At 47.6% G+C, this 21,596-nt stretch overlaps 1 protein-coding gene across 9 annotated transcripts in view; it reads right to left on the bottom strand.

Annotated features, from left to right (window-relative positions):
- GRAMD1B (GRAM domain containing 1B) overlaps positions 1 to 21,596 on the bottom strand; it is a 103,521-nt gene that overhangs the window by 75,894 nt on the left and 6,031 nt on the right. For 3 of the 9 annotated variants that reach the window (XM_039721777.1, XM_039721773.1, XM_039721775.1), the window contains exon 2: positions 13,831 to 13,908. In XM_039721777.1, the coding sequence (XP_039577711.1) occupies positions 13,831 to 13,908 (78 nt within the window). Of the gene's footprint in view, positions 1 to 59; positions 104 to 1,364; positions 1,453 to 4,245; positions 4,368 to 13,830; positions 13,909 to 16,978; positions 16,999 to 21,596 lie in introns of those variants that run through there. The other 6 variants (XM_039721774.1, XM_039721776.1, XM_039721781.1 and 3 more) reach the window with 5 other exon arrangements.

Raw genomic sequence — 21,596 nt, 5'->3', positions numbered from 1 at the left:
AAGAAGGTGCCAAGCGAAACCACTTACGCACAGTGAGGCCGGCAGCATTTCCATCCTACCTTTGCTGTCGCCATATCAGACGTCTCCATGCTTTCTGCTTGGCCTAGCAGTGAACAAGAGCATGGGGGAGAAGGGAGGGAGGGAGGGAGGGGAGAGAAAGGGAGAGTCAAAAGAGGATGAAGAACAACAAGCGAACAACCTGACAGGAGGATGAGAACAATGGAAGTCGCTATGGGGTTAGTGCCAAGATTCTGCCCCCCAGAGAAGGGCAGGAAAAGCATCTCAAGGGGATGGCCCCAGGTTTGGAGCCTGGCACAAGGCCTGAGTCACTGCCATGCCCTCAACTGCTCCCCGCTGCCACCACCCAAGGGATGCAGGCATGGCATCCACGGGAAGCAGGATGCTGAGGGACAGAGAGGACCCTGCTCCTCCTCTTGCTGCTCCCAGCTTCCTTTCCAGGCTGAGCTCCTGCAGGGAGCTGGGGAATAACCCAGCCTGCAGTGAGAAAGGGAACAACCCGGACTGCAGGGAGCAGGGAAGAACCCTCCTTTCCAAAAAAAAAAAAAAAAAAAAAAAACATTAAAGAGGCTGCCAGAAGGAATTTCTCCTCACACAACCGTCCCTGGGAGTGGAAAGCTGCCCCTAAAGCACCATCTAGTGTCACTCCCTCATCCAGCAGCATCCCTGCTCCCACCTCAGGTGCCACGGAGGGACCACAAAAGGGAACAACCCGGACTGCAGGGAGCAGGGAAGAACCCAGCACTGAGCAGGGAACAACCCAGCCTGCAGGGAGAAGAGGAAGAACGCAGCTTCCAGTGAGCCAGGGAACAACCCAGCCTGCAGTGAGCAGGGGAAGAACCCAGCTTCCAACCAGCTGGGGAACATACCCAGCCTGCACAAAGCAGGGAAAAATCCAGCCTGAACTGCGCAGGGAACAGCCCAGCCTGCACTGAGCAGGGAACAACCCAGGCTGCAGGGAGCAGAGACCAACCCAGCACTGAGCAGGGAACAACCCAGCACTGAGCAGGGAACAGCCCAGCTCCAGGCAGCTGCTCATCCTCCCTCTCTGCAAGAAGGGAGAGTCACACAGCCCACGCCACCCCACCCTCCCTGAGTGGGCATTTCAGGATCAGGAGGACAGGAAGGAGAGCAGGTGGGCTCTGGGCAGTGCACAGGTACAGGAGGAGTGCTCAGACACGAGGGGGATGGATGTGGGGAGGGAAGAAAAGAGTGAGGGGGGGACAGGCAGGCAGGTGAAGCAGCGATGGTGCAGAGCAGCCATACCAGAGCCCACGGGCACGCTGCGAGGCGCGGAGCAGAACGCGGGGCGCAGGCTGCTCACTGCATCCCCCGAGCACACTCACCTCACAGAACACTCTCAAACCATTGGGCCTGACCTAGTAACCCTTTGCTGCACGCTGAGCTGGGGCTGGAGGCACCAAAGCCCCGGGCAAGGTGCGCTGGGTGCCAGCATCCAGAGGCATCCGTAGCTGCGTGGCCCTGCCCGGATTGGCGGAGCACGCCGACTTCACGCCGCCCCGTTCATCCCCCAGCTTCTCCCTGCCGGTCCTCCTGGCCTGCTTGGCTCCAGCAAATCAGCCTGGAAGCTGTGAGCAGCCCAGGCAGCCCCAGGAGCTCGCAGCTGCCCTGGCAGCGGGCAGGCAGAGCAGAGCAGGCTGCGAGGGAGGCAGGGAGAACACTGCAGAGCTCTGGCACATTAAAGCTCTGAGGGCGAGAACATCACTGCTGGAAAGTGCTTATTCATCCCCGGAGCTCAGGCACGCAGCAGGAGCACGCAGGGACCTGAACGTGGATTTATGGCAGGGTTTGAACACACTGAGGGGTTTGAACACACCAAAGGGGAGCTCAGCCTCTGCAAAACCAGAGCACTGCAGCTGCCCTGGGCACGGGCACTGCCACACACCCACCCCAGGGAGCAGACCCACGGGGGCTTGGGACATTCAATATTTAACCTACAGCCCTGGCAGACCCACGGGGGTTTGGTGCATTCACTTTTACAGCCCTGGCAGACCCACGGGGGTTTGGTGCATTCACTTTTACAGCCCTGGCAGACCCACGGGGGTTTGGTGCATTCACTTTTACAGCCCTGGCAGACCCACGGGGGCTTGGGACATTCAGTATTTAACCTACAGCCCTGGCAGACCCACAGGGGTTTGGTACATTCAATATTTAACCTACAGCCCTGGCAGACCCACGGGGGTTTGGTACATTCACTTTTACAGCCCTAGCAGACCCACAGGGGTCTGGTATATTTAATATTTTACAGCTGTGGCAGACCCAGGGGGGTTTGCTACATTCAATATTTAACTTACAGCCCTGGCAGACCCACAGGGGGTTGGTATATTCACTATTTAACTTACAGCCCTGGCAGACCCACAGGGGGTTGGTATATTCACTATTTAACTGACAGCCCTGGCAGACCCACAGGGGGTTGGTATATTCAATATTTTACAGCTGTGGCAGACCCACAAGGGTTTATTATATTCAGTATTTTACAGCCTTGGTAGACCCCTGGGAGTTTAGTATATTCAATATTTGACAGCCATGGTAGCCCCATGGGGGTTTAATATAGTCAATATTTTACAGCTGTGGCAGATGCACAGGGTTTCAGTATATTCAATATTTTACAGCCATGGCAGACCCACAAGGGTTTATTATATTCAGTATTTTACAGCCTTGGTAGACCCCTGGGGATTTAGTATATTCTATATTTTACAGCCATGGCAGATCTACAGGGATTTGGTGTATTCAATATTTAACTTACAGACCTAGGGGGATTGGTATATTCGATATTTAACATCAGCCTGTGCTGCAGGGCAGTGGCACAGCTGTCACCCTCCTGCAGAGGGTGCAGCAGGCTGGGCACAGGCAGGAACCTTGAGCACCAAGGCACCCCAGGAAGGGCCATCAGCACAGAGCTCTGCCCTGGCACACAGCAGTGTGGATTTTGCCCTGTTTGTGCTGCCATGCATTCATGCACAAACCCACGCTGGCACACTGCTCCTCTGTGCTCAGAACACACAAACCCTCTGAAAGAAAGGTTTGGAGGGGGTACTGGGAAGGAATCCTTGCCTGGCTGTGGCTGCCCTGGATCCCTGGCAGTGCCCAAGGCTGGGCTGGACGGGGCTTGGAGCAGTCTGGGATAGTGGAAGGTGGCCCTGGACACCCTGGATGGGTGTAAGGTCCCTTCCATCCCAAACCATTCCATGATTCCGTTAAATACAGCCTTATCAGGGACATAAAGCCCCTCTTCTGAACACTTATTTCAACCTCCTAATGCATCCAGTGCAGACACAGAGATCCACAAACAGCAAGTCCACACCCTCTGCTCCCCAAGCCCTCTTTCGTAAAGCCACTGATGTCCCTCAAGGACATTTCTACTTCTCTGATTTTCTGCAAGTTCACAACAGCGTGGGAAGGAGAAAAAAAAAGCACAACAGCTTCATGAAGGACTTTCAGCAAATCATGAGCTAAAGAGTCATAATTTTGCAATTCAGAAAAAGCTGAATTTCCACGTTTCAGCCTCTTTACAGCAGAGGCTCCCTGTGGCTGCAGCAGCTCCTGAACTTAAAAGCAAACAGGAAACATCTCCTGAGGAAGTCCAGTGTTCGGAAGGGAACAGCCCACTGTGAAATGCCTGAGCTCCGGGTAGGAATTCCAGGCTCTATAAATAGCCACAGCCATGGTCCTGTTAGCCCGAGCTCCTAACTGCCTCGAAAGGATTCCTCAACAATTAGGGAACGTCGCTTTTTGTAAGTATTACCCTTCCAAGAGCCACAGCTCACAGCCAGCAGGGCATCCTCTCTATGGCTCCACACTCCCCAGAGCAGCCTCACCTCTCAGAGACTCCCAGGGACTAAAAAATTCCCTTCTTCAAGTGCCCACGCAGTGCAAACAAAGGGCTGAGGAGGCTCAGACAGATTAATTTGCCCCGAGAGGTGGATGACCTGCAGGCAGAGAATTCAGTGTGCTGCCTGTGAGGCACCACTTCAGCCACACCGTGATTCTCCCATATGGCAAAAAAAGAAAAGGCTGCAGGAGTTAGGGAGGCACCAAAAAAAGCCCTGTTTGGGTCTGTGAAATGCATGCAAAACAAAACCTGTTAGCGACAGAAGCAGTGGGAGGGGAAATTAGAAACAAATCAGGAAATGTTACGGGGAGAGAGGAAGAACTGCCAGAGAGAATGTCAGAATGTAAGGAGGAGAGAGTTGAATTGGTATGCACCTTGGTTACAGGTGTACAGATCCCAGCAAAGTGTGGCAGGCGGGCACAGTCCCGAGTCCTTCCCGAAGTCAGCAGCGATCTGCCGCGCTGCAGATGCCATCACACATCTGCCAGCCAGGGCACACCTCCATTTCCCTGGGAAAAAAAACTCTGCAGGGACTCCCTCTGTGCTGCAGCAGCTGGGAAGTCACATGAGGCTTCATTTCCAGCAAAAAAAAATATGCATTTCTGTGTCTCTGGGCATGATGGGAGCTGTAGTTCCATGGCCAGGGCAGAGAGGGCTGAGAGCCATTTCTGAGCTGTGGCTGCAGCTCTGCCCTGGAGGTCCTGGGGGGGAGAGAACAGTGGAGCAGCAGCACAGCACCTTCACCTACTTGGAATCACAGAGTGGAGAAAAACAGCCCTCCATCAAAAGGAGAAAAACAATTCCCCAGAGAGACTTGGGGACGGGAAGAATATTTGTGTCAGGAGAATGAGGGGCAGCACCAGGCAGGTAGAGAAGCTGGGATGATTCAGGTTGTAACTGCTCCTTTATTGAGCAATTCTAGAATTTAAAAATCCTGCTTTCGCACTGTCTTTTGGCTCTTTGCCTCCCCTCATTGTCCTGCCTGTTTGAACTCAACCTTCCTTTTGCCTGAGGTGGTGCAAGAACCTCTCCCAGCTGGGAAAGGCTCAGTCACTCTGCAAAGCTGGGTAACAGAGAACTCTGTGACTCATGGCATGCCTCAGAGAGAAATCCCCCTTCTCCTTTTCTGGTCAATTCAAAGGAAAGCCATTTCCTAATTTTTGCCTTCACTGCCAAGAACTGGCAGCCACTGTGAGCAGGCAGCAAGAGGGAACTGCCTTGGGCAGAAATCTTGGGGCCAGGTTGGTTTTGCTCTTAGAGACAAGGAGATCCTGAATTATCTCAGGGCCTGAAATAATTCCCATCACACCACAGCCCAACACCTGAGAAGATTTTCACTCAGCATCATGCTGAACATGCAGACTCCCCAAATCAGAGTGCTTTTAAATATCTAAAGCCTTTAGATCTGTTGGAACTGAAGTCTTTCCAGTCCATCAAGCTAAATCTTTATGTGCAGTCCAACAGCCTGGAGTCCCTGGGCTGGCCCTGCCTGAGGGATCATCCATGGGGACACTGGAGAAACCAAACCTTCTGTTCACATCTGGATCTGTGGGGTAGCTCATGCAATATCCTATAAAAAATAACCTCCAGTTTCACATAAAGCGGGGAAGAACGCACACTACGATATTTTTAAGAATAAAAGCCATCAGAGGGATGACTGCAGAGGAGGAGAAAGATCCTGAACCCTTCATTTCTGAAACCTGAGACAGAAGAAAGCAGCTCAGGAACACAACTTGAGGCTGCAGAGAGGCATTTCAGAGCAGCACTGAAAGCCTCCCCCAGCCCCTTCAGGGCTCTCCCAGTGACAGTGGCAACAACAACAGGGCACAACAAAGGCTGGCAACAGGAGCAGAGGGCAGAGGATGCCCCTAACCCACAGAGCCACACTCCCCTGGGGAGCCCAGCATCAATCCTGGTTCTCAGGGCCCTGCTGGGTGGCAGGGGCTGCACAAAGCCTGAACTCACATAGAGAAGTCTAAGCCTGGAGCAAAGATCCTTTTCCAGAGAAAAGAAATCATGAAGTCTTACAGAGCTGGAAGCTTTTGCAGACCCCCAAACAGGCCCATATTCCCATGGGAATGGCATTGAAACAGCAGGAAGGGGTTCAGCAGAGCCAGCACTCAGCAGCCAAAGGTTTGGGGCAGGGCTCGTGGAGGGAAAGGAAAGCAGGGAGAGCTTAAGGAAAAGTATTGGGTTAAAGTTGAGGAGAAGAGGGAAAAAAAGCAGAGGGGCTCAAGGACAGAGCTGGGCTGGTGCCATCCCAGTGCCTGACCTTGTTCCACACACACCAGCACCTTCTCAGCAAGATGCACAACAAACACTCTGCAAGGCCAGGGGAGTGGAGGGGGAGAAGCAGAAGAAGAAAGGCAGAGGTCAGCGAGCACTCACACGGTTACAGTCATCGGCAGCAAGGGGGGATCTGTCCCAGGCCAGCTCCCAGCAACCTGAGGGAGCCTCCCTGCAGCAGCAGGGGAGGAAACACCGCTGGAGCCAAAGAGGATAAAATCCCAGCTGGGTTACACACGCACAGTGGGGCAGGGGGAAAAGCAGCACAGAGCCGTGACCTCGGAGTCCAGCGTGGAGGGATGCAGGGCTGCCGTGGGGGCAGCCCTGGGGTGGCTCTGGGGCTCGCTGTGCTCACTGCAGCCTGGCCCCAGAGGCAGCAGCAGTGACGAGGCTGATGAGAGGGCAGAGCTGAGCAGAGAGCTCCACGGAGCCGGAGCTGCGCAGGAGGCACCGGCTCTGCTCTGCTCTGCTCTCAGATTTCTCCCTTCACAGGCAATTCCATTTTAAAGGAGCAGCTGCCTTGGAGCCTTTTGCCAGATGCAATGCTGCTGTGGGGTAAGGTGCAGAAAGCTGAGAGGATGAAACAAAGAGAGCTGGATGGTAATGGTTACTGGAATGGAATTCTCAAGGGCAGAACTGACCGAGCAGACTGCCCACCACCACGATCCCAGCTTTTCCCAAATCTCCTGAAACAGGAGAAAACACCCGGTGAAAAGTGTGGATGCTCAGCTCAGAAGGAAGCCAGGGGATGCCTTGCAGAGATAAAATCCATAAAAGGATGTTCCACACTCCCCTTGAGTGGTTGCTACCTCTCCTTTTGACTGCTGACTGTGAAATGTGAAGATGCTCGATTTCCCAAGGTAACCATTGCAAATCTTTTCACATTCCAAAGATTTACAGCACTGAAAGCACAGAACAGGCCGTGATGATGTGTGTGTGTGCAGGAGGATCCTTCAGAGCAGAGCAGGAGGATCCTTCACCAAACCAGTGCAAAACACCTCAAATTCCCAGTTCAGACCAGTGGAATTTTTCTGTTCCTACAGAGAATGAAGAAGCAATGCCCTGCAGTGAGCAGCTGCATTCAGAAAGAGCTGATGGCTGTAAGATGCAAAGGTCTCTGCAAGGACAGCAGCACAGGCATTCCAGCTGAAGGAAGCATTCCCAGATCCCCTCCCAGCACTCACAACCTGCCCAGCCCCGGGGCAAGCTGAGGCAGCACCACTGTGCCTCAAGAGCAATTTCTGCTCCAGCTGCTGAGGCAGAAGGATCAGCAAGCCCTGTGCCTTCAGCTTCCCTCAGCCAGGGCTAACCAGCCAAAATCCAGTTTATTGAGGGCCCAGATCCTCCCAAGGGGAGAACAAAAGGAAATATGCTGTAAGAAATAAACATTTTTCTGCCCTCCAGTCCTGCCTGCCAATGTATTGGCTCCTCAAGTGGGTTTTGTCTCACTTATCCCTGCACTGTTTCTGCTCACCTGTGCATTTATCCTTTCCCTGCCCACTGCACATCAAAGAAGTCACTACAAATTCAGAGATTTTGCCCCATCTCATCCCCAAGATTAAGAGAAGCTTGAAATCTCTGAGATTTTATTAAAAATAGAAGCAGATTAAAGCTGTAGCAACCCAGGGGGCTCCTACCTTGAGACACCCTTTCCACTCCACTGCTTTGAGGTAAAAAATCTCTGTAAAAAGGGAAAAGATGGCAGTGACTCCTCACAGACACCAGCAGCAGCAGCTCCATCTGCTAACTCAACCCTTCAGCAAAAGAAGGGACACTCTGGGGTCCAGCTGGGCTGTCTGACATCACATTTTAGAGTTTTATTAAGTGGACACAGATTTCCACCTCCCAGGAAGTCTTCTGAAATGGGAAATTCCCCTTTTAAACCAGATTTTGGCTGCAGAGCAGCTAAGGGATGTGTTCTATTAGGATCATTCTCACATATTATTTGTCTTCTCTGTTGGTTAGACCCACAGACAGAGTTCTGTGTGTCTAAGATCACTTTTCACTTCCCCCTAACCAGCACACCAGGTCCCAGAACATCCCCTAGGAAATTCTACACCCAAATAATATTAACCAAATACTTTCGTCACGACAGCAAACCGGATTTGCAATGATTCACAAGGAAAAGATTATTAAAAGAAAAAAGAAGGGTTCCTGAAGAGCTGCACCCCATTTTATCTGAGCACCACCTCTGTGGCACTGCACTGCCCTGCCACCCCACACAGGGTGGAAGCAAGGGGCAAATTCACTCCCAGAAGTTTTTTTTTGTGCAGCAGGAGCACCAGGCGCACTCATGGCATGAGTCACATCTTGCTTTCTGATGCCAGCCCTGCTGAAATGCTCCCAGCACGAAGGAAGGTGGGTTTCTGTGGCAGGCACACAAAGAGGTGTTGTTGCCCACACTCTGCTTTTTCTCAGGGAACCCTGCACTCATTTCCAGCATCCATTATTCTGTTATCATGACTAGTACAGCCAAATTCCCAAATCCTTTGGGTTTGGGCCCATGCAGTAAGAGTGGAAGGACACTTCTATGCCCCTAAAGGCATCCCACAGAGCCCAGCTTAACAAGGCATCCCTGTGAGATGAGCTGGGCAGCTCTGACCTCGAGATTTACAGCCAGGTCTGCGGTGCAAACCCCAAAGCAGCCCCTCCCTGCAGAAACCTGGTCACACAAACAGAACTAACATCAGAATGCCCTGTAAACCCCCCCAAAACCCTCCCTCTGTGCCCAGCAAACCCTCCCAAAACCCTCCCTTCTGTGCCAAACAAACCCTCCCAAAACTCTCCCTGTTGTGCCCAACAAACCCTCTCAAAACCCTCCCTCCTGTGCATCTCTGACAGCCCCAGCTCTGGCTGGGAGCAGTTAAGGTCTCTCAGACTCTGTGACAGTGAATTTTAGAGCAGGACTGAAGTTCCAGTGCTGCAACAGGAGCCCACAATGGCTCTGTCTCTCTTTCCTGGTCTTGCCCTTGATTAGGCAAACAACTGGACCGTTTTCAGATCATCTCAGGGAGCCCCAAACAGGCTGAGTGCCCACACATCCCCTCTCAGGACGGCTCCTTCTCTGCACTTGGTACCTGCCTCACTGCAGGGCATGGTGAGGGCAAAGCCTGGGCACTGCCAAGCAGGGGAGCCACACCTGCAGGCTCAGGGAGCACAGGGAAACACCTTTGGGTCACTCATGCCCATGAAAATTGGGTGTGAGTAATTGAAAATAACAGAAATATGCAAGTTACAGGCCCCAGAAAACATCCCAGCCTCTTCTCCACCATAATATTCCAAGAATTCCAGCGTTCCCAGGGCACAGAGCTGATGGGGTGCCCATTACCCACAGCCTGGAAGGGAAGTGTGGCTCCACAACAAACCTCTGCTCTTGGGAACAGGAAGGGAGGGTAAGGAGCCTGCCCAGTGTCTCAGAGGAGGGAAAAGAGGGGCATTAAACCACCTCTGCACCTCCTCCTCGTGCTCCTGAGCATCACTGTGAGTGCCTGTCAGGCCTCCCCTGCACAGGGACAGGCACAGCACAGAGGGCTGATCTCAGCTAAACCAGTCCACAAGAGTCAGAACCAGTCAGGAAAAGTCCAGAACTTTCAATAAAAACCCCAAAAGAACAGTGGTGGCATCTGAGGAACAGAGGGCACGTGGTGTTTTCGTTCACTGACTCTGCCAGGCTCACAACACAGGGGGAACAGAGGTGAGCTTAAGCTGCTCTTGTCAGCCAGAGGTGAGAGGGGCAAAAAAGGGACACCATCTAAATATTAACCATCTTTCTTAAAATAAAAAAACCCTTCCAGCAGTCTGGTTAAACTCTGTATTTAATATTAAGTCAAGCTGGCTCAGAGTTTGGAGCTAGATTCAAATCCCAACTCAATTCCAAGCGATTGCAAAAGCACCAGGGCTCTGATCAGGGAGCCTGAGAGAGCTCAGCAGCCTCCAAGTCCTGGCAGAAGAGTTTTGAAAACCTCCCTGAAGATGATCCATCTGTGAGGGGTGAAAGCTGCTCAGTGGATCAGCTCCTGCCACGGATCTGGGCTGGATCTCTGCAGGAAAAGGGGCTCAGAGTGCTGTGCCAAAGGGAAAAGGACAGAGGGAGAAAGATGCAGAATAAACAAGCCCTAAGAACATCAGTAATATGGAATTTACTCATTTTCAAACTTTGACCTCTTTTCTGCTCTCCTCACAGCTTCCTGGGAAAATTCAAGCAGCCAACAGAATTTCTTCAACTTGTCTCTGCTGCAAACTTTCCCCTAATTCCCTTGAAAGCTGTCTGGTGAATTTTGATCTATTCCTTGAGAAATCTTTATGAGATTGCTCAGAGCAGCCCTGGAACTGCAGAATTAGGAGCTGCACAGATTAGGGAACTAAAATGAGATGCAGGATATATCAAAGACAGAGATCTTAAAGTTAACTGTGCTTCCCCATTTCCTCCATCAGATATGATCTCTGTGTAAATCATTTGGATTTACAGCAGTGTAAATGTAAATCATTTTGATTTATTTGGGTTTTTGTGTAAATAGTTTTTTTATTATCTCTTGTAAACCACCTCTCATTTCCCTCTCCTCCATTTCCAACCTTGCTTTCCATGCTCTCCTCTCTCCAACAGTTTCTCTCCTCCTTAGGAGGAGAGAAACCCTAGGCTGAGTCTAAGGACTAATTTTTCCTCTGGTTCAGTAGCTTAATTTTTAATTAAAACACACTTTGCATCCTTAAACCTGATGGGTGCCTCAGACAAAGAACAAGTCCTTGGATCAAGCAGGGACAGGCTCATGAATTTGGGGTTAATTTGGTGGAAATTCAAGGTAATTCATGCATAACTTTGTCTCCTTTCAGTGATTATGGGGTCTCTTATGTGCACACATCTCACCCAAATCTGTGCCTCAATCCCAGCCTTACCCACCCCTGGAATTATTTTAACTCAAGCACAATTATTTGAACCCTCTGCCTGAATTTGTACCTATACAGAAGTGGTGTTTCAGCATCTGAGCAACTCAAACTTAATTCCCCACCTCTGTTTTCCTGTGAGGTAAAGGAGGAATTCTCCTGATTTCATAAACAGCCACACAAGTGACTCAGTCAGCAAGCCAAGATCCGAGCCCTAAATTCACACCCAACCTCCTGCCAGCACATCCCACTAAATTCTCCCAGCTAAAAACCCCCCTAAAGGACATTATTACCCCAAAATGAAGTGTGGCTCCCTCTCAGCACGACCCAGACACGGCAGAGACAGAACTTACATGGATTTGCAGAGGGAAAGTTTTTTCCTCAGGGAGGAGACACAGGGGTGGCACACACAGGATGCTGTGCCAGGGCAGGGCTTCTGGACCATGGCAGCACCTCCCAACCCTCCAGGCAGCAGCAGCACTCACACCTCCAGAGGGAGAGAGCCCCAGATGCATCCAGAGCAGGGCAGAGTGTTCATCCTTCCCCTAAAACCTCCAGGAGCTCCCTTGGGAATCCCTCGCTGAGAAGGGAGCTCCACCAGCAGTGCCTTTGGTGAAGATCCTGCCTGGGAGGACTCCAGCCATCCTCAGCTGTTTGTCCTTCCCTCTTCCACCTCAGAATCAGCTCAGCAGCCCTCTGCTTTTGGCTGGGGCAGCTTCTTTCAGCATTTCCCAGCTGTGCTGGTTCCCTGCTCTGAGCATCCCGGGCTCCTCCTGCTCCTGCTCTCCTCTGGGATGCCAGGGCAGCGTGCCAAGGCAAGGTGCACTCCCAGGGCACAGCACCTGGCTCCCTGCCCTCCCTTCTGCTCACATCCTCCAGCTCTGAGGAAATCCTGCCTGGCTCTGGGGTTTTTAGGGGGTTTTTTAAGCCCTGGTGTACAATTGTCAATGGACAAGTGACCAGAACTGCCTCGGAGTTCTGTTCTTCAAAACAGAAGCTCAGAGCTTCAAATCTGTGCTTGGAGGACCCTTTGTTACTGGTAGGAAAAAAAATACCACCTAAAAGCAGCAAAAATAAATGTTCCTCATTCAATTTCTGGGGGATCTAAAGGACTCAGATGCCTCAGAAACAACCTTCTTCTGTGTTATTTATAAGAGCAGACAGCAAGCTCTCAAAGGCTCTGTCAGCCTTGTCACTAATTCCTGCCCAGCTTACATTAAAAGGTGTGTTTGAGTTACTTTTTGGTGAAGTTTCATGAGAACAAACCACCAATGTCCAAAGGAAGACTGTACCAGTGGAGGCTGAGGGAATTACATCAGCAATGAGACCAAAAAAAACAGTAGAAAAGATAATTTACTATCCCTCACATGGATAATTTTAGGATCCATGCAAATAGAAGTTAATTGTAATTAAATTTAGGCAGCAGGAACATTGCTGGTCCTAAATACAAGAGGTCAGCAGGCTCAGCATTGCTCTGGCTTTGCATAAATAGTTTTGAGATCAGCCCCTTCCAGCCAGGAAAATATTCTTATCACCATCCTAAATGCTCCCTTTGAAATCCATCTGAAGCAGGCAGCACTTCCAAGTGATTCCCTGCTGCTACACCCAGAAATGTTTTAACAAATCCTCACCCTGTTTCACCTGTGGAATTCCAGCTGAAATGGAATTTCACCTCACCCAGAGGTGATGCCCTCAGAACCTCCCTGCTCTGCTGTCCCACTCTATTTCCTGCCTGCAAACAGTCACCTGTCAGTCAATTAGGGATGTTTTGTTAATTAGTCTGGGCTCCACAGCCATGGGGAGGTGGGTAATTGGAGGAGAAGGTGAGCTACAACTCCCAAGTGCTGATTCAGAGCCAAAACCCCTGGTGGGATATGGAATTTTAATATGAGATGTTAATTGGCTCCTTAGGGTCACTCTCAAGTGAGTCAATTCCTGCTGTTTGAGGGGCTGGATGCATTTTCCCACTTTCAGGCTGATGGAAAATGCATCCAACATTTCTAAAACCAACATAAATCACATTTCTTCTTAGATGGCTCTGAGAAGTGCAAGGACAATAAATCAGTGATAACTCAGGGCTCACAGCTCATGCCCAGCACAAGAAAACTCAGCAGATTCAGCCTCAAAAGTTGACCTACAAGATGCAGCAAAACTCCTCATCATGTGGCTCTGAGCAAAGCAAAATCCATAAATCATGCACCCAAATAAACACCAAAAATCAGTTTTCAACAGCTTTTGTGCCAATGCTGCAATTTGAAACTCACATTAATCAGCCCAAATTAAAGTTTCTTCTGGAACTTCACTGCAGTTCTCACCCAGGTGCTGCACACAAATTAACCCAGCTTAAATCTGGAGTTCAGGATTGCCACAACACATCAAAAGTGAACAAAACAACCAGGCTCAGAATGCCTTTGCTGAGGACAGGATCCACCCAGGAAATTCCACTTGTGGGTTTTTAAGGATCAGAGTGCTAGTTGCCAGCACACAGCACGTCTGATGAAGCTGCTGCAGCAGCTGGAGTTTGGGGAATGAGCCCCAAAAGAAAAAATTCTGGCTATTTCAGGGGCTGGATGCATTGTCCCATGTTCAAGGTGATGAAAAATTCAGGTTTTTAGATGGAAATTCTGGCTGGATTCATTGCCCCACGTTCAAAGTGATGAAAAATGCAGCTTTTTAGACATTGATAAAATCAATTTAAACCCCATTTTTTTGTTAACCAGCCATGAGAAATACCAGGAGGAGAAAGCAGCTCAGCAGGTGAGGTTCCACTGGTGCTGCAGGCACAGACTCACCTGTCCTCACGCATGGAGGGGCTCAGGAAGCGCGCAGAGTCATCGTCGTGGCTGCTCTGCTGGCTGCTCTGCTGGCTGCTGAAACACAGAACGGGCACACTCAGAGCTGGGCAGCCTCCTGGGGACACCCAGCTTCCACCCAGATTGAGGAAAACACAGACAGAGCTGGGTAACCTCCTGTAAAACCCTCAGCTTCAATCCAGATTGAGGAAAACAGATCTGTCTGACCTCCTTTGGAACACTCAGCTTCAGTCCAGATTGAGGAAAACATCTGTGTGACCTCTGGAATATTCAGTTTAAATCCAGATCATAGAAAACAGATCTGTCTGACCTCCTTTGGAACACTCAGCTTCAATCCAGATCACAAAAAACATCTTTGTGACCTTTGGAACACTCAGTTTAAATCCAGGTCATAGAAAACAGATCTGTCTGACCTCCTCTAAAACACTCGGCTTCAATTCAGATTGAGGAAAACATCTTTGTGACCTCTGGAACACTCAATTTTAAATCCAGATTAAGGAAAACACGGACAGAGCTGGGTAACCTCCTGTAAAACACTCAGCTTCAATCCAGATTGAGGAAAACAGATCTGTCTGACCTCCTCTGGAACACTCAGCTGTAAATCCAGATCACAAAAAACATCTTTGTGACCTCTGGAACAATCCGTTTAAATCCAGATCTCAAAAAACACCTTTGGGACCTCTGGAACACTCAGCTTAGATCCAGATCATAGAAAACAGATCTATCTGACCTCCTGTAAAACACTCAGCTTAAATCCAGATTGAGGAAAACAGATCTGTCTGACCTCCTTTGGAACATTTAGTTTAAATCCAGATGGAGGAAAACATCTTTGTGGCTTCTGGAACACTCAGCTTTAAATCTAGGTCAAGTAAAACACAGATAGAGGTGAGTAAGCTCCTGTAAAACACTCATCTTAAAGCCAGTTTAAAACAGCTTTGGGACCTTAAATCCAGATCAGAGAAAACAGATCTGTCTGACCTCCTCTGGAACACTCAATTTTAAATCCAGATCAAGGACAACACAGACAGAGCAAGGGAACCTCCTCTGGAACTGTAAATCCAGATCACAGAAAACATCTTTGTGACCTCTGGAACACTCAGCTGTAAATCCAGATCACAGAAAACCTCTTTGTGACCTCTGGAACACTCAAATTCAGATAGAGGAAAACACAAACAGAGCTGTTTGACCTCCTTTGGAACACTCAGCTGTAAATCCAGATCACTGAAAAGATCTTTGTGACATCTGGAACACTCAATTTTAAATTCAGATCAAGGAAAACACAGACAGAGCTGGGGAACTCCTCTGGAACCTCAGCTGTAAATCCAGACCACAGAAAACATCTTTGTGACCTCTGGAACACTCAAATTCAGATAGAGGAAAACACAAACAGAGCTATTTGACCTCCTTTGGAACACTCGGCTTTAAATCCAGATCATAGAAAACATCTTTGTGACATCTGGAACACTCAGCTGTAAATCCAAATGGAGGAAACAGATCTTTGTGACCTCTGGAACACTCAATTTTAAATCCAGATGACAGAAAACATCTTTATAACCTCTGGAACACTCAGCTGTAAATCCAGAGGGAGGAAAACACAAGGTTCTCGCTCCACATTTGGAGTTGAAAGGAGGAACCAAGAGCAGGCATTAAGTTTAAATCTGATTCACAACTAGCACGAGGGTTTGGAGTCTCTTAATCTCACTGTGTGACACTTCCCTGAGAACTTCCTGAAATATAAAAGTGACCTTGACATCAGCTGGGCAGCACCTCATCCCTTCTTACAGGCAGACACTCCAACACCAAGCTGCTGGGTGTTTATACCCTCCCCAGTCCTGGGCAGAAGCAGAAAAGAGCAGTAAAAACCAACTTTTGAAGTGGCCAGCGCTGAATTTCTGGCCAGACTTGCAAGCTGAGCCCACAAGATGTCACTGTCCCCTCTGAAATGGGCGTTTTGTGGGAGAAAACTGAATTTCCTGCACATTTATCCTGTGGAGCTCTCCTGGATCCCCCTGTGGCAGCTCCAGGGGCTCCTCAGGGCTCCTGCTCAGCTCGTTCTGCTCCAGGGAAGGCTCCTGGCCAGAGCCCACCTGCTCTGCTGCCTCTGAAATCACGGCAAAGCAGCAGCACAAACTTGTCTGCGAGCTCAGACTGGGATGAATTTCTCTCCTGGCACGATGGAAATGTTAAACCCAGCTAATTTAATTATGTATCAGTGCTCGCAGTCACAGCTCTGCTGCACTGCACGCAGAAATAGAAATCATCATATAAAACATACCAGAAATATAAATATGGGATAAAATAAACCTCCACCAAATTACATCTTTTCATTCTAAAGAGCAACTCTATCCAGTAACATCTATTTTGAGAGAAACTTTTGGGTACCAAAACTGCAAATAGCACATTTCCATGAAATGTACTTGATAATTAAAACAAATAAAGGGACAGGTTTTCTCTTCTCCCTCTGTTTTTGCCAAAGAATTTGCAGTTTCTGCAAGGAATAAAAGGCCAATTAATCTAAATTTAATTTAATTTTTTTCCCCAACCACCTTGATTTTGACCAGCTGCTTCTCTGAGGCCATCAAGTGCTCCACCTTATTGAAAATGACCTTTCTGAGAGCACAGCACCTGGCTTGGGGACACATTTGGCATTTGGGCGACATCACCTGGCACTGCCCACTCTTTGTGCCTCCCCAGAACACTGTTACAGTCATGAGAGAGAGGAGAGCAGGCTGAAGCTTTCAGAAAAGTGAAATTAGTGATCAATAGTTATAAAAATCCTTGAAAAACCAATATAGAAATCAGCCTCTGAGGCTGGGTTTGGGAAAGTACAAAACTCCTGCAATAAGGGAAGGAGAATTCTGTGTTGGCTCCCAGCTGTAAATCAACAGCTGGGTGAGAACAACACATTCCTAAAGCAAATAAACATTTTTCTTGCACTTCTGAGCTTCACTGTGGCCCAGTGGACTGGGAGGGGGAACCACATTTACCCTCCTCTGCCAAAGGAATTCCCCCTTTTGATCAGAAGCACTGCAGGGATTATTTCTCTCATTTCTTGTTTCTGCATAGAAAACCCTCTCACCCACCCTTCCCATTTCAGCTCAGATGGAGCAGATGGAACCAAACTTACCCAAGGAGAATTCCCAGGCTGTGCCAGGCCGGCAGTGCTGGGAACAGCACGTGCAAACTCCCTTTGGGACAGCTCGAATGGACCTTAGACCTCTTCCTGATCATCCACCCCATAAAGTTCACATTCCAAATGAAGGTTTAAAATTTAACAGGAGCCAGGTATTGCTGCTCATTGAAATTCAACACCTCAGCTCCAGACTGCGAGCAATTAAAAACTCAGGGAAAAAATCACTTTTCACCCACCTGTCCCTTCAGCACGAGCTGTGCTGTGCACAAAGCTTTGGGAGCTTTTCACACAACATAAAATTATTTCAGCCTTCTGCTTGTTAGGCAGTGAAGCTGTTAAATTCACTAAAATGCTCAGAGTGGTTGGAATGCAGAGCCTGTCGTTTTGTGATGTTTTTCAGTCCATTTGAGGATAACCTGCTATTAAGCGTTCCTTTGGAACTGTATAATGACAATTTAAAAGAAAAGGAGATAAAGGTGGGATTTGTTCTGAGGAGTAACAAGGAAAGAAGTATTCAGACAGCATTTTGTATCCACAGAGAAAGTCAAAATGCTGCATAAACTCTCAGGAAATGAGCAAAACAAGCTGCTCTCATTCCAAAGCTCAAGTGATAAACTTGAATTTGGAAAAGGTTTAAATCTTCAGGTGCACAAGCCCAGGCTGCCCCTTTTGTTCCTATAATTTCTAAGACAATAAAAATACTTTCAGCTTTGTGCCCTGTGGTTTTTCCTTAATTCTCATGCAAACTCTTTAGTTTTTAGTTTAGAAAACGAAGAAAATTCCTCAACACAGATTAACCAGACCTTTTAACAGTTAAATCTTCGGAGATGCTGCTTCCAGCACTCCTCCACCAAGCAATTTATCCAGGAAACCCAAGTACAAAAACCCCATTTTTCTACTGACTAAACCCAGGTGTTCTGATCCCACACACTTTGTTTGAAGCAAATTTGAATTTTGATGTTGTTGCCTTAAATATTTCAATATTTCTCTTGCACTTGGGAAGTCCTGAGCTATAAACTAGATTTTGTACTATTAATATTCATTTTTAAAAGGCAGAAAAGTCTCATTTTCTTCCGAGATTTCAGTGTCTGAAGGATAAGGCAGAGGCAGGATCTCTGATTTTATGCATGAACAGCCTTTCAGAGCTCAGCAGGTCTCCCAGCAGAAGATATTTATCACAATTTCACAAAGTTCAGGCACTCGGGGCAATGTTTGCACACCAAGAACCTTCTGGAACTCCTGTGTGTGGGTGAGAAACCCACTGTGCTTTTCTGCCTCCAGGTGGTTTTGGCGGAATTTTAATCCAAGGAATTTTATTTTTTTTTCAACACAGTGAAGGGTGAATGGGATAAGGGAAGAAATAGGACAGAAAGAGCTGGAAAATGGGATCAGTTAAAGAGTTTGGAGCATTATCCAAACAAATCCCAGCTGTTAGTGAGAATTCCAGGTCTGAACCCAGCCGAGTATTTTGTATTCACTTTGTTTAATTAACCCCTTTATTCGTTAGGCTTTGGGTTCAGTATCACCTGTTTCCCAAAAAATGGAATAATTGACAATTGCCAATCAGGGATACAAATTCTTCAATTGTTTTCAACAACTCTGGCAACAGATTTAAACTGAAATCCACCAAAATATTCACAATACATTAATGTTTTCACCAACAGATCTGGGAACTGAAAGATATGCAAACAAATTTTACACATATCATATGTTTATAATCAAACACATCAAGGTTTCAGTTAAAATTTACAGGGTTTTTTGGTTATTTGGACAACTAAAGGCTTCTTTTTATTCTCACAGCTGCAAGTACAAAGACTTGACTCTACCTGCCTAAAATCTGTAGTAAAATAATAAGAAACTCATAATAAAATAATAAAAATAAAATAAAATAATAAAAATAAAACAGTAGAATAATAAAAATAAAATAATAAAATAATAAAAGTAAAATAAAATAATAAAAATAAAACAATAGAATAATAAAAATAAAATAATAAAATAATAAAAGTAAAATAAAATAATAAAAATAAAACAATAGAATAATAAAAATAAAATAATAAAATAATTTGGGTGACTGAAAAACAGCCACCAGAAAGAGGATGGCAGTGCCAATACCTGGTGTGAGTTATGGCTACTTCCGAAATGGCAAAGAAATTCTCATCATGCCTTTTAAAGGGTTTTTACACTTTAAAATCCATATAATTTAAAGCCAAAGCTCAGTTTTAATTAAGTCTAGAAGATTTGTAATGAAAATTGAATATTTTAGAGGGTGATGTGCAAAGGGTTTTCATTTGAAAACTCTGCTGGTGAATCCTCCTCGAAATTTTCTTCTGGAAAATTCTTCTTCTCTCCCATCTTTCCTTGACAGCATAAACAGGGCAACAAACAGACAATTCCAAAAATGGAATATTTTAAAGGGTGATGTGCAAAGGGTCTTCATTTGAAAATTCTCCTGGTGAATCCTCCTGGAAATTTTCTTCTGGATAATTCTTCTTGTTGCCCATCTTTCCCTGACAGCATAAACAGGGCAATAAAAGGAGACTGAGCCCAGGCTTTGGGTGTGGCAGAAGCAAAGTCCCCGTGAGTGTTTTCCCACAGGAGGCTTTAGGAGCTCCTCAAAGACAATTTTATCTTTCAATTCCAATTCCCAATTTCAATTCCCCACTTTGCCTCTGCTGCTCCTTGCCAGAATGCAGCCCCCACCTTGGATTTCCCAGGACCAGCAGGAACGTCCCTCCCATCCCTGCTGCCTCATTTACAATTTAAAATTCATATAATTTTAAGCAAGAACTCAGTTTTGGCTACTTCCAAATTGGAAAACCCAGTCCCTGTACCCCAAACCCCCTGTGGGGCAGGGACTGAGCCATGACAAAGGTCAGGAGACTCCTGGAGGAGGAAAAGGAGGATGGAGGGACACCAAGGGGAAATGCCAGTTCCAGGGGTACCAGTCCAGGAGGGCTGGCCTTGGGCAGCCCTAAAGCTTTCAGCCTGAAAATTCAAAACCTAAAATTCAAAACCTAAAATTCAAAACCTTCAGAGCCAGATTGCCACGGGTGCTGCAAGCTCCCAGGCTTGGAGAGCACGAGGAAAGTCCCAGAATGGTTTGGGTTGGAAAGGACCTTAAAGCTCATCCCATTCCACCCCTGTCGTGGGCAGGGACACCTTCCACTGTCCCAGGGTGCTCCAAGCTTTGTCCAACCTGGCTTTGGACCCACCCAGGGATGGAACAGCCACAGCTGCTCTGGGCAGAATTTACTCCCAATATCCCATCTCTGAACCTGCCCTCCTTCCGTTCAAGGCTGTTCCCCTTTGTCCTGTCACAGAATTCACAGAATTCCCCCCATGTCCTTGTGAAATCTCCCTCTCCAGCCTTGTTGTAACCCCTTTAGGTACTGGAGAGGCTTTAAGGTCTCCAAGAGATTCCTGAGAGCCAAACAGGCACCTCCTGCTCCAAACCTCCCCATCTTAGCTCAGCTTCATGGATGGGGAGGGTGCAAAGCCGTGTTTGCAGTCTAAACCCGTTAGAAATGATCAAAAATAGATAAAAGGTGAAATGTCACCCAGAGCCGCACTCAGAGCTGGAGTGTGAACTGAGATCGTCACCTCTCCTTGCTGCAAAGGGTTAAAGGGGCAGCGTGGCCCTCTCCTCTCACCTCATTCATTTCACCAAGAAAAACACCAACACCAGCCTCCCCCCTCCAGACCAGCCCTTTCACCAACATCTCATTTACAGAGCAGCAGCCTGCTCTGTTTCCCTGAGCTGGACACAGAGCCCGTGGAAAGGCAGGGAGATAAGGAAAATGGGAATTAATTGTGAAATTCCATCGGCAGGCACAGGCAGGGCACGGATCTCAGATGGCCCGATGGCAAATATTTGCTGACCAGATAAGATCAACAGCATTTCAGTGCCGGGCTGTTTGTAAATCACTCCTGTTTAATGCTCTTGGGTGACTGGTCACCCTAAACCACACAAATACTGGAAGGCAAATATTTTAAAAGAAAACCACAAACTACTGCACAAAGGCAGTGAGGTTCAGCCAAAAAAAAAAAATAAAAATAAAAAAACAACAAAAAATACCAGGACTGGCAGAATTCACAGTCACTTGGCACAGACTACCAGAAACAAATGGCAAAAAATCTGCAATCCCAACAAACAGCACACCAGCACCCCCAGGAGACAGGCATGCAGCAGCTGAGAAAGAAAAAAAAATCACTTTTTTGGGAGCACTTTAGGTCTCACTTGAACCTGAAGGTTCAAAAAGGAAGAAGTTTCATTCATACTGAGTTGCTACCAAGCCATCATTTGTGTGTTTTCAAATTTCGGGTTAGAAGAGGCACAACATAGATATTCCTAAAGACCTGGATCAATTTCCATAATGGAAGATGATCTACAACCTTAATCTTTTGGTTTTTCACTTTTCACAATCAGTAGTTTCTTAAATAAAAAAAAATAATAATCCCATCACTCAGGTTTGTGCTCATGGGTTTTCCACAGGCACCACAAGCAGGGAAGAGCAGCTGCTTCCCTCGGAGACAAAATGTGACATTTGTCTTCCCTAAATCCTCAATTAAGCAGCTCCAGCTACAAGGAAAAATGGGGGGGGAAAAGAGCATT

Source organism: Passer montanus, unplaced genomic scaffold (genome assembly GCF_014805655.1).
Source record: "Passer montanus isolate IOZ18808 unplaced genomic scaffold, ASM1480565v1 scaffold47, whole genome shotgun sequence".
In the NCBI taxonomy this organism is placed as follows: Eukaryota; Metazoa; Chordata; class Aves; order Passeriformes; family Passeridae; genus Passer; species Passer montanus.
This window is presented reverse-complemented; position numbering and strand designations above follow the sequence as displayed.